This window comes from Pteropus alecto, unplaced genomic scaffold (genome assembly GCF_000325575.1).
Source record: "Pteropus alecto unplaced genomic scaffold, ASM32557v1 scaffold39, whole genome shotgun sequence".
NCBI lineage: Eukaryota > Metazoa > Chordata > Mammalia > Chiroptera > Pteropodidae > Pteropus > Pteropus alecto.
The window spans coordinates 4,966,018-4,979,007 of NW_006443568.1; the positions used below are offsets into that span (position 1 = coordinate 4,966,018).

Genomic DNA, 12,990 nt, shown 5'->3' on the forward strand with positions numbered 1-12,990 from the left:
GTTTGTTTCTTTCTTTCTTTTTTTAGCTGCCAAGCTCTCATGTATGAACTATCCACAGATGATGATATTGAGGTCTAGGAAGGGTCTCAGTCAGGTCCCACTAGGAATAGCTAAAGGAAGAAGGGACCATTTAATTCTGGGGACCTGGACAGTCTTCTAGTGTCACGGAGCTGGCTAGAGAAGGGGCTGGCGGGGCCAGGGGACCAGCATGGTGTATGTCTCCAGGACCTATGGGGGAAATTCCAGAGAGCAAATCTGGAACGGCCTGAGCTGCCCAAGCAGAAGAGTTCCCTGTTCCTGGGAGTGTGCAGATATGGCTGGGCAGCCACTTGGTCACTCAGAATTTGCATTTAAGTTCCTGATGTTCTTTTGATCCCAGCCCTCCCCCATGTGCACAGTCCCTGCCCAGCGCCCCTGCACCAAGAGCTGTTTTTCCCAGCACCCCCAGGGTATGCCCTACTTTCTCATCCATCTCTTCATGGGACCCTCCTGCCCAACTGTGATATAAGGGTTATTCTTCCATTTTACAGATGAGGAAATGGAGACTCAGAGGCTTGAGCTTCTTGCCCAGAGTCACCCACTTCTAGCCAGTTCAGTTCAGCAGTTGTGAGCTGAGTATCTGCAGAGTGCTAGGCCCTATGCACCAGACTGAATCCTGGGCAGGACCTGATCCCTGCCCAATGACCTAGGGGCTCCTCGAAGCCAGATAGTGACTATTAAGCTCATCATGGTGCCACAGGGCCTGGCACAGAGCAGGCACTCAGTGAACATTTGTGTAATAAACACATGAATAAGTAAATCAGTGAATGAGAGTTAAGTAGAAGGATCATGGGTCTAGAACTAAAGACCTGGGTTCAAATCCTAGACCTGCCACTCGTGAGCACTGACAAGGACTACTACCCATTATTAATACCACCTGTGTGCTTTTCCAACCTCAGAGTTCCAATGACTCATTAAAGGCATTGTGAACCCCTTTTCTGGATAAGGAAACTGAGGCTCAGAGAAGACAAGTTAATGGCCCCAACTTATCCAGAAATATTTAGGACCCAATGTCCATCACTCCTGCCAGGGCCTCAGTTTTCTCCTCTGCCCAGCAGGATAAGCTCCACCCCTGGCCCTGACACAGCTGTCTCCAGCAGGTGGCCTGAGTGTGGGCGACTTCCGGAAGGTGCTGATGAAGACAGGGCTGGTGCTGGTGGTGCTGGGCCACGTGAGCTTCATTGCAGCTGCTCTCCTCCATGGCACTGTGCTACGCTACGTGATTGCCCCTCATGATGCTGTGGCTGTGCAGTACTGCGTGGTCAACATCCTCTCTGTCACTTCCGCCATCGTGGTATGACCAGGCTGAGAGGGTGGCTGGCAGGGGCTGGAGGGGGCTTGAAAGGTCTTCGATGAGTCTCCACCTCAAAGCCTGGGGTGAGCAAGCAGAGAGCCTGAGCACTGACCCCTGCTCTGCCACTTACCAGCTGCACAATCCACTCAACCTCTTTTCGTTTCAGTTTCCTCGTTCAGAAACTGTAGATTGTAACAACGTTCACCTCACAGGGTGCTGATGAGTATTGAATGAGATCATCAACATAAAGGGCTTGGCACAGTGTCGGGCACATGGTTAGTGCTCACTACTGTGAGCTGGGATTATCATTACATAGGAAAATAGTTGAGGCACCACTGGACAGAAAGAATGAACATCGGCTCAGTTTGGGAGGGTTCAGGAAGGTTCAGGAGGGTTCAGGGAGGTGGAGGCCCTTGAGCTGAGTATTGATGGATGAGTAGGAGTTCAAAGATAGGCTGCAATTACCATAACCCAGGTATGCGGCATGCCGGGGACCAACAGATTGTAGAGGAAGCTGAGATAGCATTCCAAGTACAAAGAATGGCAGATGCAAAGGCTTGGAGGTGGGAACGGCTAAGATTTGTTCTGGAGATACTAAAAAAAAAACAATTTGGCAGGAGCTTAGCATTAGGCCTGGTCTATAGTTAAATACTCAATAGATGGTAGCTGTAGTTATGACTGAATGTCAGTACCTGTTTGATGAATTCATAAATGAAGGGGCCTGGTATTCTCAATTTCCTACCTAGTAGCAGAGGTGTCGACAGCTTTTGAGCAACATCCACACATTGGTGTGTGTGAGTTTGGTCCCTGCCACCTCTTGGCTAAAGGACTTATTTCTCTAAGACTGTTCCCTCACCTGCAAAATGAAGCTCAGACAGCCTGCTGGCCCCAAGGCTTAGGTGAAGGAGGATCACAGGCCCCAGCTAGTAGGAGAGCCTCAATCAGTGGGACAGGGCTGGGCTGCACAGATGTGTGCGGTGTCCCTTGGAGTTACTATTACTATTGCTATTACCAGCCTGGTGAGAAGTCAGGGAAGGCTGTGAACTCAGGGTTAGGAGGTCCACTGGGGATGGACTCCACTTTACCCTCATTTCCTCAAGTTAATCCTCACTGTTCCCAGCAACATGGAACCATTATTATCCCCATTTTACAGAGGGGGGTGGACCAAGACTCAGAGAACCACCCAGCCTCCTGCTGACACGGAGAAGCCTAGCTGGATTTGAAATGATTTGTGTCTGACACCAAAGCCAGTGTTCTTTCCATGAGTTCATCCTTCAGAGTGGGAAAGAGAGGTTGAGGCATTTACTCATGGCTGCACAGTGAATATTGCTAGGCTCCTCGCATCATTCCACCTGCCTCCCAGGGGTCCAGCCCATGGCTGGTACAGTGAGGGGGCTCAGGGAGGAAGCCTGGCTGAATGGAGCCCACGAGATCCAAGGGGCAGCTGGTGGGTTAAACACAAATCTCTTGGGACTGAAGGGGGTTAGGAAGGCCTGTAGGTGGAAGAACCCAAGCAAGTGAAGAGTGGCAGGAAGGGTGCTCCTGAGAAGGCAGAGTGTGGGCAGCATCATGAGCAGGCTGTGTATGGGTGTCCACATCCAGGGCAATGAAGGAACAGGCTGGCCAGGGTACGTTTCAGAAGCTGATAGAAGCTGATGGGACCGGTGCCAGGTCATTGAGAGCCTGGGATAATTTACTCCTAAGATTTTGAATTCTACTCCATAAAGGGTCCTGATTTGTTTTAAAATAATTTTGTTTTTAGTTCCTTGCCAGTGAGTTACTTAGTTTCTTCCAAAATCTCTTCCACTCCAGGGAGACAAGTCATATATATCGTGGGACATGCAGCCCTGGGATACACAGGACCTTGTTTGAGATACACAGCTCTAGGCAGTGGGGACTCATGTAAAGTTATAGGCAGGAAGTGGTTGTGTTTTAGAAACATCACTTCAGGGCTGGACCATGAGGAAGCAGTGCCTCCTTGCAGATGGAGGTAATGAGGCCAAGGCTAAGCAGGTGGTAGGGGTGGGGAATTTGGCGGGCTTCAGGTGTCATTGGTGGAATTCTTATCTGAGAGTGGTCCTGATCCCCCTGCCTACTATCCTCCAGCAGGGGGGTTCAGGGGTCAAGGCTGATTTGAGTCTCCCACAGGTCATCACCTCGGGCATTGCAGCCATCGTGTTGTCACGCTACCTTCCCAGCATCCCCTTGGTATGTTGCACTTTCTGGGATGGGGCTTAGGGGTAGAAAGGACCTGGCCTGCTTGGAGGGGGTGAGGCTGACCCCATAGGGGCCAGAGCTGCTCACGGGGGCCGAGCCTGACGTCCATTAACCAGTGGTCTCTCCTATCCAGCGCTGGGCAGTGTTTAGCTTGAGCGTGGCCTGTGCCCTTCTCTCTCTGACCTGTGCTCTCGGCCTCTTGGCCTCGATCGCCGTGACCTTTGCCACCCAGGGCCGGGCACTGCTGGCAGCCTGCACTTTTGGGAGCCCCGAACTACTGGCACTGGCGCCCAACTGTCCCTTCGACCCCACACGCATTTATGTGAGTGTTTAGGCCTGGGATGGAGTGAGGGTCAACCAGGTGCTCATCAGAGGTGGGAAGGGTTCTTGGAGTCCCGCCTTCTTCCCCCAACCCCAGACAGCCATATCTACCCCTTGTTCCCCTGCAGAGCTCCAGCCTGTGCCTCTGGGGCATCTCACTTGTGTTCTGCGTGGCAGAGAGTGTGTTCGCTGTGCGATGTGCCCAGCTCATCCATCAGCTGCTGGAACTGAGGCCCTGGTGGGGGAAAAGCAGCCACCACATTGTAAGGCCTGTTACCCCCTCCACAGCCCTGACTCCCCATATTTCCTGGGAGCCCTTGCTGGGCAGATCCCATCCCTCTAATGGGGACCCCACTTGAGAACGGGGACAATAATTTTCTCCCCAGGACCAAAGGCAGAGGCTTAGAGGCTCAAAGATCTCACAGCTAAGTCACACAGCTGACACCCAAGGCCCAGGATGTGAGGGAAGGGAAGGGGTATCCAGGCTCAAATTGGGGGTGCCCCAGAGATCCTTCCAGCCCTTCCCTCCTCCCATTCCCTGGATGTCCTGCAGGAGGAGACCCAGAGGCAGATCCTGCAGCCTGGCAGCTTCTTATGTCTCCACAGATGCAGGAAAGCCCAGAGCCTGTAGAGGACCATGACCTGATGAGCTGCCCCATCTCAGGGCCGCTGACCCTCTGACAGCTGATGCCTCGCCTGGGCCCCATGACTCCTGGGGTCCTGTAACCAATTCTACACTGTGACCAGGCCAGGATTCTTCAAGCCGGCCCACAAGGGCTCAATGGCCACTCGAGAACCCGGATGCGGCTTTCAAACCCCTCCCTTGGCCACCCAGCCCACTGCACTGAAACAAGACTTTATTCTGAAGTTATTAAAAAGAACAGAGATGCTCCATGGGGATGCATGCAGCAGGAGAGGGGGCTCGGCCAGGGGCCTGTGCTTCTTTCCCACATAGGATGCTGTGAGTGGGGCTCTAGGTGTGTCTGCCCTTCTGTCTGTGGGCCTGTATGTGTGTGTGTGTGCGCGTGTGCGCACGTGTGTGTATGTGTGTAAGGGAGGGAGGCAAAATACACAGAGGGGTCTGTAGGTCTGTGTTCATCCAAGTGCTGAAAGGCAGGCGGGGGTTCACGGGTGCCGCAGCTGGGGAGCTGGAATCAGGAGGTTTTCCTTTTGCATCATGGCCTCTAGGCCAGTAAGAGCCAGAGCAGGAAGGGTTGAGGCCCTCTCGCAGGGAAGAATGGCTCAAGGAAGCTTTTTCCTTACACGCCCCCACCGGCCCCACCTCTGGAATCCTCTCCCTTCCAAATAGAAAGACAGGCTCCTCACCTGGGCATAGTTCCCCCGCTCCACCCAGGCTGAGATCTACAAGGGCAGGGGCGGGGATGGGGGAGGTTGCCCGTGACTGGGGGAGGGAAGGCTGGCCTCGTGGCTATGTGTGTTGGTGGAGAGGGGGGATGGTTGAAATTCTGATATCTAGGTAAGGGAGGATTGGCTCCAAGCCAGAGCCTGTGTCTCCCTATCATTGCTGAAGGGAGATACTGCCTCTTAGATTGGAGGGTGCTAACCGCTTGCTTGGGTCTTGGGGAGACTGTAGGGTTCCCTTCTCCATAGCCTCCCCAAAGTGCGGACCCTGGGGGTTGGGGAGGCCCAGTCTGACCCCCAGCCTGGAGAGACACGAGGGAGAAGAAGCTGAGAACCGGGAGAGGGCCAGTGAAGGCAGGGAAGAGGGGGAACTTGGCTCCTCTCGCTCAGAACTGGGAGGCGCTGCTGGGGTCGCACTGCAGCAGACGCACGATGGACGGGTCGCTTTTGGCCCCGCGGATGAACTCCTCCAGGGACAGCTTGCCTGCGGGGTGAGGGGAGCAGTGATGGGGAAGAAGGCAGCAGTGAAGCGAGGGGAGGCCGAGCAGACAGGCGAGAGGGGGCCCCGCCCCTGCCCCCGCCCCTGCCCCTCACCATCGTTGTTCGTATCCATTTGGCGGAAGATTTTCTCAGTCCTCTTTTCTGGGGTCGACTCATCCTCCGGCATCTTCATCACGGAGGAAACCATCTTGTAAATGGCCTGGGGGGCGAGAGGGGAAGGCAGGGAGTGAGAAGAGCTTGCCCGAAACCCCACCCCTAACATTCAATGACGCCCCCAGGTACGCTGACGATTGTCGCTGCCGTCAGGATGAGGTAGAGAGGGGGGTCACTGAGGCATAGGGAACCGGGGTTTTCAGGAAGAAATATCTGGGAAGGCTTCCTAGAAGAGGGGGCTCTTGGAGTGAGCCCTGACCAAGTTCCCTTAGAGCACAAAGTGGGAAAGGAATTGCCGGCAGAGGGATCTGCATGTACAAAGACGCCCCAGCAAAAAGCTCTGAGTAGGTGCCGAGAATTTGGGGGTGGCTGAGTGTAAGGGGTGAGGAAAGATGTTGGAGGACATCGGGGCCGAATGTTCCAGGGTAAGTATAGGGTTAGCGCTGCTTCTCAGAAACTCGCTTTCCAGGTGGCCCGCGCTCAGTGGCCAACAAGGGCCCTCGGCTGAGGAGGTTGTGATGCTGCTGTGGCTGGCAAGGGGAATCAGGGTCGCCTTGAGGGATGTAAGGCCTGAGGCAGCTGGGTCCAAAGGGGGCGGGGAACATTATGCAAATAAACGCAAATGAGCACCTGCCGGGGGTGGGGACAGCCTGGGATCTGCTGGGCCCAGAGCTGTAGCCGCCACGTGCAGGAGCTCTGGAAGGGAATCGAAGAAGGGTTTTTGAGCTAAATGCACACTGAGCCCTACGGGCTTGGCCTGTGGGATAGACTGGGTCTTGAAGCTTAAGAACCAGACCGGTTACCCTAGTCTTCCAACTATTTGATACTGAAACCTCCTCCCAGAAGCCTCCCTTTTCCCATACCATAAATTTCTCGTTTGAAATACAGCTTTAGCCTCCATACTGGTCTCTTCCTGCCTGATTTCCTTGGGTCTGTCTCCCACACTGCCTCTGAAAGCTCTTTACGAACACAGATCTCCACACCACGTACCCAGCCCAGCAGGCCACCCCCTCTTTCTAGTCACTCACAGGCCTCCCTCTAACCCCACCCCCTGCACTCAGCTCCTTCTGGATGCTGCCCCACGCTCCTTCTGCTGCCTCCCACTCCTCCTTGGGGCTCAGCTTACATGGCGCTTTCTTCAGGAGGCTTTCTGTGATCCATGATAGGTCAGGGCCCATATGCTGCCCAGAGCTTCCTGGGCTTTTCCTTTGGAGACACCTCTCTGGAAATTATTATGCCTTTGTAGGATCGTTCCTAGTCCCTAGCACACATACAGATAAGGGCCATGGACATCTAGCTAGTGCACATATCCAGAACTTAGCACAGTGCCTGGCATCTGGCAGGAATTTCCCTTTTGAAAGCCGGTAGGTAGCACCTCCCACTGCCCTCTGTAACAAGTCCAAACCATTCAGCCCTTGGCATTCATGGCACTTCACACTCTGGTCTCTGCTGATCTCTCCACCATCAGGCTTCCCCTGGTGGGTGATTGTGCCACAACCAAACACCCCCACACCTTTCAGTTTCCCTGGCACTTACAGCCTCTGCCTGGAACAATAATACTAGCTACGATTTATCGGGCACCTACTATGTGCTGAGTACTTCACACACGTTCTTTCTAAACCTCACAACAGCCCTGAAAAGCAGATATCATGATCCCCATTTTTCAGATAAGAAAAGAGGCTAGAAAAGGAATCTATGACAGCGACCAGATTAGAACCTGCTCCCTCTTAGCTGCTGATTAGTCAGTCGCTTGTGGGGTGGTGATGACCAGCAGGGACTTTGAAATAAGGCAGATCTGGAGAGGCATTTTGATTCCACTAATCACTTGCTGTGTAGCCTTGGAGAAGTAGTTAACTTCTGTTAGCCTCAGTTTCCTCATTTGTAAAAATAGGGGTAATCACATCTCTCTCATAAGGATTATCTAGAATATTAAATGAGATAATGTGTGTAGAACAGTGACTGGCTCGAGTAAGTGGTCAGTAAACAGCAGCTTGTATAATAATCATTACTCATCTACCACATCCTCAGGTCTTCCCTGACCTTCAGTCCCCCTAACTCCCAGATGTCACATTTGCACCTCTATCACCGAGCTGGTCAGTGTGGCCTGCACACTTGTCTCTTCCATCAGAGTGGAAGCCCCAACCAACCAAGATGTAGTCTCTTCCCTTTCAGTGTACTTACCACCTGATCACTGAACTGGGTCCTGAGAAGGCCTTGAGTGAGCAACTTAGAGAGTGAACACTCCCATGTGACATCCTTACTCCTGGGCCTCCTAATTAATTGTCTGGAATCGCTGCTCATTCATTGTTTCACTAGAGCCAACTTGTAATTAATCAGTCACTGGTATTCGCAGAGCTCCGTCTACACTGGCTGTCTGGGGCTGACTGATGGGTTGTGGTGAAGGAAACCAGGGCCCATACAGCAGAGGCCAGCCAGGAGGTTCCAAGGATGCCCAAGGAATGGAGCTGGCTTGGCACCTCCAGCAAGGCTGAAATTTCCCAGTATACACCAGTGCAATCACAATACATAGTAAAACATGAACATCCCTCTGCACTGATTGTTATCCAGCTGCTGCTCAATCCCAAAGTAATCCCCCACCACCCAGGCTACCCCAACCCTTTCACCAGGACCCCCAGAACTCCCTACCGTCCATCATCTAGAGATTTAATGCCTGGCCTGTGGGAGTCATTGACAAACATTAGGGCTTTCTCCTAGTGATAGGCATAGGGAAGGCACCACATTCCAAGGCAGCTCATTCTACTCTAGCTTGAGAGAGCAGACCCAGACCCTAGCAAGAGAGAAGCCAAAGTCAAGATCCAGTAGGGGCTGGATGAATTGGAAGTGGGGAGCAGTCAGCACAGCTGAGGGACCAGAAGAGAAAGGATTCAGAGAGGCAGAAGGAAAGGGACCAAGAGCTTGTGCAAAACTGTGCAGCAGGATTACTCAGGGCACATTCCAAGGATGTTGAAAAGGCCATTCTGGCTAGAGCAGAGAATGTGCAGAAGAGAAAATAATAACATTTACCAAGTACCAATTATATGCTGGGCCCTCTGCCAGAGTCCTTATCCCACTTTATACCTGCAGTAGCCTTATGGAATAGGGAGTTAACATCCTCCCTTTACAGGTGAATAAACAGAGGCTCAGGGAAAAAGTGGACAAGGAACTGGATAGGTAAGATAGAAACAGCCTTGATGGTATACAATTCTGGGCTGAGAGGATGGGTGCTCTAGGAGGTTTTTGAGATAAAGCTAACACTTAAATTTCTACTAAAACGACATTCATATCAGGCCCTTAAAACCTCCCTGTAAGATCAGCATCACTATGCCCATTTTTCAGATGAGCAATCTAAGAATCGAGGCCAACTCCAGAACTAGAAGCCAGACACCTTTCAAGAAGCAGCTCTGAGTTGTGGCCAGATTGAGCTCAATTTCACTTACATGCTTTGTGACCTTAGGCAAGTTACTTAATCTCTCTGAGCTTTATGGGGTCATTGTAAAGATGCACTGAGCTCATGTGTATAAGCATCTGACTCAGCACTAGGCTCTTAGCAGGCCCTCAAATAATTAGTTGGAAAGCGGCTGGGTAGATAGTGGATGCCGGTGGCCCACTCACAGGCTGTGTAGCCTCGAGTAAGTATCTTTACCTCTCTGAGCATCCGTTTCTTCTAGAGTAAATGAGGATAAATAAAACCTAACTGGCCTGTACTTCTGCAGAAATGTCAAATCTTTAAAGACAAAGAAAGGTCAAGGAACTGTTATGGACTAAAGGGGACTAAAGAGACATGAAATGAAATGCAGTGTGTGATCCTAGATCAGGGCAAAAAAGAACATTATGAAAACAGTTGGCAAAATTTGAATATGGTCTGTAAGTTAGAGAACAGCATTGTTCCTATATTAAATGTCCTAACTCTGATAATCATATTATGGGTTATGTAAGAGAATGTCCTTGTTCTTAAGAAATATATCCTGATTTATTTAGGGGTAAAGGGTCCTGTTTAGAACAACAAAACATTACACACATGCACCCACACAAACGATGATAAAGCAAATGTAGTCAAATGTTAATTGGTGAATCTGGGTAAAGGATATATGAGTGTTTACTCAATTTTTCTTTAAATTGAAAATTACTTCCTAATAAAGAGGTTTTTAAATGGGTCATAAGAATAGCACCTGACACTACCTACCCACAAGGACTGGCCAGAGGATAAAAAGGGATGGTGGGTGCAAGCTGCCAAGCCCTATGCCTGGCATTCTGAGGGGTCCAGGGGCCCACCTGCACAATCTCGAGCATCTCCTCACGACTGATGTAGCCATTGCCATCCAGGTCGTACATGCTGAAGGCCCACATGAGCTTTTGCTCCAGGCGGCCACGCGAGGTCACACTCAGTGCGATGATGAACTCCCGGAAGTCAATGGTGCCATCGCTGTTTGTATCAAAGGTGCGGAAGACGTGCTCAGCAAACTTGGAGGCATCGCCGTAGGGGAAGAAGTTGGCGTAGATCTTCTTGAACTCATCCACGTTGAGGATACCCGTGGGGCAGTCCTTGAGGAAGCCCTTGTACCACTCCTGCAGCTCCAGCTCCGAGAACTCCGTGTTCTCCCGCAGGTCCTGCAGCATCTCGGGCCGCAGCTTGCTATTCTGCTTGCCCATGGCCACAGAGCCAAGTCCACCTGGGTCCCCAAGGAGATCAAAGAATGGAGAGGAGAGGTCATGACTTACTGATCCTTTGATCACTCCAGGAGGGCCCCCAGATACCTGCCACCTCAGCCTCTCACTTGACCCAGTGAGAAAGAGGAGCTGGCCCAAGGTCACAGTCTATACCCAGGCATCCTGCTTCTGTGATGTGCTCCACACCATTTCTGCAGCCCTTACACCTCCCCAGGGAACAGGTCCAGTAGCAGAGAAAGGAAAGAAGGCTCTCATTTACTGAGGCCCCTCTCAGGGCCAGCTTCTAAGCCTTCACAGGTGTATACCATTTCACCTTCACAAAATGAAGCCCAGGGATTAGCCCCATTTTATAGATGAGAAGGCAGGATCAAAGAAGCAAGGTGATCTGTTTCAGGTCACATGGCCATAGAATGACAGGGCTGACTCCCAGAGTTGCCCAGGGAGGTGCTGAAAGGCCTCCTGGTCCTCCTCCTTCCAACCTACTGCCCTCTCATTGTCTCGCATATGCCTGCTCACCACAAAATACACCTGCAGCCCAGACTCCAGCCTGTCCTCCTACACACTTGTGTCTGGCTAAGGGTGGCATAAGATAGGTGTGAGCCTGAGCTCCTGAGCCAGACCACCTGGGTTTAAATCCCAGCTCCGCCTCTTACCAGCTATGTGATTAGGCAAGTTCCTTAAACTCCCTGCCTCATCCGTAAGGTGGGGTTGATAGTACCTACCTCATTATTCTTATGGAGATTAAGTTAGTTAATATATGTGAAGCACATAGAATGATGCCTGCACATATAAGTGCTATATAAGTGTTAAATAAATAAAAATGATATACATGTACCAAATGCCACAAAACTCATGCACAATAATACACAAATAAATAATACACATACACTAGACAGCTCACTAAATCCATACACTGGGTCCCATGCCACTCACATACCAGTCCACACTCACCCATGGGTCATTGTGCCTCCACATATAACAACATTCTCTCTGCTCCACGACTCACACGTACTGACACACAGCACCACACATGCACAACTCCCATACCCTGTGCATCAAGACACACCAGCCCACGACCCCACGTCTCACACATGCCATCACAAGCCAACTCCCCTGCCAACATCTCTCACATGGCCGGCTGCACGTGGGGCCCTCAGACACCCTTGCCATCTTTCTCTTCCCAAGGGTGCTTTCAGGTCCCAAGAGAGGAAGCTGAAGCTCTTCTCTGACTTATGAGGGGACCCTCTTCCAGAGAAACCCAGAGGGGAGACTTGTAGCCAGCCAACCCTCCCCCAACTCTTCCCTTTCATCTAGTCCAGCAAGATCCTCTCCGAGCAGGAGCTTAGAGTGTGGAGGATTGACAGGATGGCAATGGAGAGGAGACAGCCAGGCAGTTCTGGGCAAGGATGTGGGAGTGTGTGCAGGTGAATCTCCCCCAGCTTGGGGCTGTGAGACAGAGTGAGGGGCGTTCCTTGTATATGCATTTGCACGAAGCTCTGCGCGCGTGTGGGTGAGCATGTGCGTGAATGCATGTGTTCGTGTATGCCCTGATTTCTGCATTGCATTCGTGTTCCCGTGTGTTTCAATTCATATCTGTGCATGTGCCTATCTGTGCATGTGACTCGGTATGCACCCATCACAATGTGAGGGGGATAAGCCTGTGTGGCCATTTGGGGGACTTGTGTGTGTCCTCAGCAGTGTGTCACATGCATGTTTCTGTAAGTTGGTCACCTTCCTTTCTAAATCAGCCTCTTCTGCCCTAGGCTGAGGACCCAATGAACAAGTGTGTGGGAGGGAACTGAGGAAATGCGTGGGGCTAGGGTGGCAGAGTGTGTCCCTTAGTCCCCTTCTCAAGGTCCAAGGAACTAGGCCATCGGGTCGGGGGCAGAGAGATGTGCTGGGCAGGAGAGATCTTCCAGCACCCCTCTTCTCTGCCACCCTGAGTTGCCCCTCCCAATTGGAAGACTTGGAAACGAGGATAGTAGAAGAATCGGTTGTTTCGAAAAGACCCCCAATCCCCAAAATGGGAAGGACCCATGGCTCAACCTGAGTAACCCGCCCCGGAGACCCTCTCTGAACCTCTGTCCCCAGCTCTCGCTCTGAGCCCCCGCCTCAGCCCTTCCAGCACTCGGAGAGCACCGGGCGCGTGGCCCCTCCTGGAGGGGGCGCTCCGAGGCGGCCGAAACGAGACTCCTCCTCGCCGGCCACTCAGTGGTCAGGACCCTGGAGAGCTCCTCACGTTTTCCCCGGGGAGCCCCCACTCCCTGAGCACCCGAAGGGAGGATTCCCGAGAGGCGCGGGAGCGGCGGGGTTGGAGAACCCTGGACGTGGCTCCTTCCCTTTGGGATGCCCCCTCCCTGCATCCCCCAGCCCCGGCCAGAGCGGCCCCCACTCACCCAGCGACGTGGAGACACCGACTGCGCAGGAAAGGCGCG

The 12,990-nt window shown here is 52.3% G+C and overlaps 2 protein-coding genes across 4 annotated transcripts in view; one reads left to right on the forward strand and one right to left on the reverse strand.

Moving 5' to 3' along the window:
* TMEM54 (transmembrane protein 54) overlaps positions 1-4,785 on the forward strand; it is a 6,473-nt gene extending 1,688 nt beyond the window's left edge. The window contains exons 2-6 of one of the 3 annotated variants that reach the window (XM_015599040.2): positions 1,137-1,333; positions 3,482-3,541; positions 3,684-3,872; positions 4,000-4,134; positions 4,478-4,785. In XM_015599040.2, the coding sequence (XP_015454526.1) occupies positions 1,137-1,333; positions 3,482-3,541; positions 3,684-3,872; positions 4,000-4,134; positions 4,478-4,552 (656 nt within the window). In that variant the 3' untranslated portion in view covers positions 4,553-4,785. The remainder of the gene's footprint in view (positions 1-1,136; positions 1,334-3,481; positions 3,542-3,683; positions 3,873-3,999; positions 4,135-4,477) is intronic. The other 2 variants (XM_006924275.2, XM_015599041.2) reach the window with 2 other exon arrangements.
* Positions 4,786-5,410: 625 nt separating this feature from the next.
* On the reverse strand, positions 5,411-10,540 carry HPCA (hippocalcin). The gene is made up of 3 exons (XM_006924276.3): positions 10,160-10,540; positions 5,828-5,933; positions 5,411-5,717 (listed from the first exon to the last, which is right to left on the reverse strand). The coding sequence occupies exons 1-3, from the start codon at positions 10,535-10,537 to the stop codon at positions 5,620-5,622; spliced, it is 582 nt and encodes a 193-aa protein (XP_006924338.1). The 5' UTR covers positions 10,538-10,540; the 3' UTR covers positions 5,411-5,619.
* Between the last annotated feature and the right edge of the window lie 2,450 nt (positions 10,541-12,990).

What these genes read in the sequence shown, in the direction of transcription:
- HPCA (XM_006924276.3), bottom strand. Translation starts at nt 10,537, where the DNA reads ATGGGCAAGCAGAATAGCAAGCTGCGGCCCGAGATGCTGCAGGACCTG. An exon ending in AGATGCTCGAGATTGTGCAG is followed by an intron (nt 5,934 to 10,159) that starts GTGGGCCCCTGG and finishes CTCGCCCCCCAG; the next exon opens with GCCATTTACAAGATGGTTTC. An exon ending in AATGGATACGAACAACGATG is followed by an intron (nt 5,718 to 5,827) that starts GTGAGGGGCAGG and finishes CTCACCCCGCAG; the next exon opens with GCAAGCTGTCCCTGGAGGAG.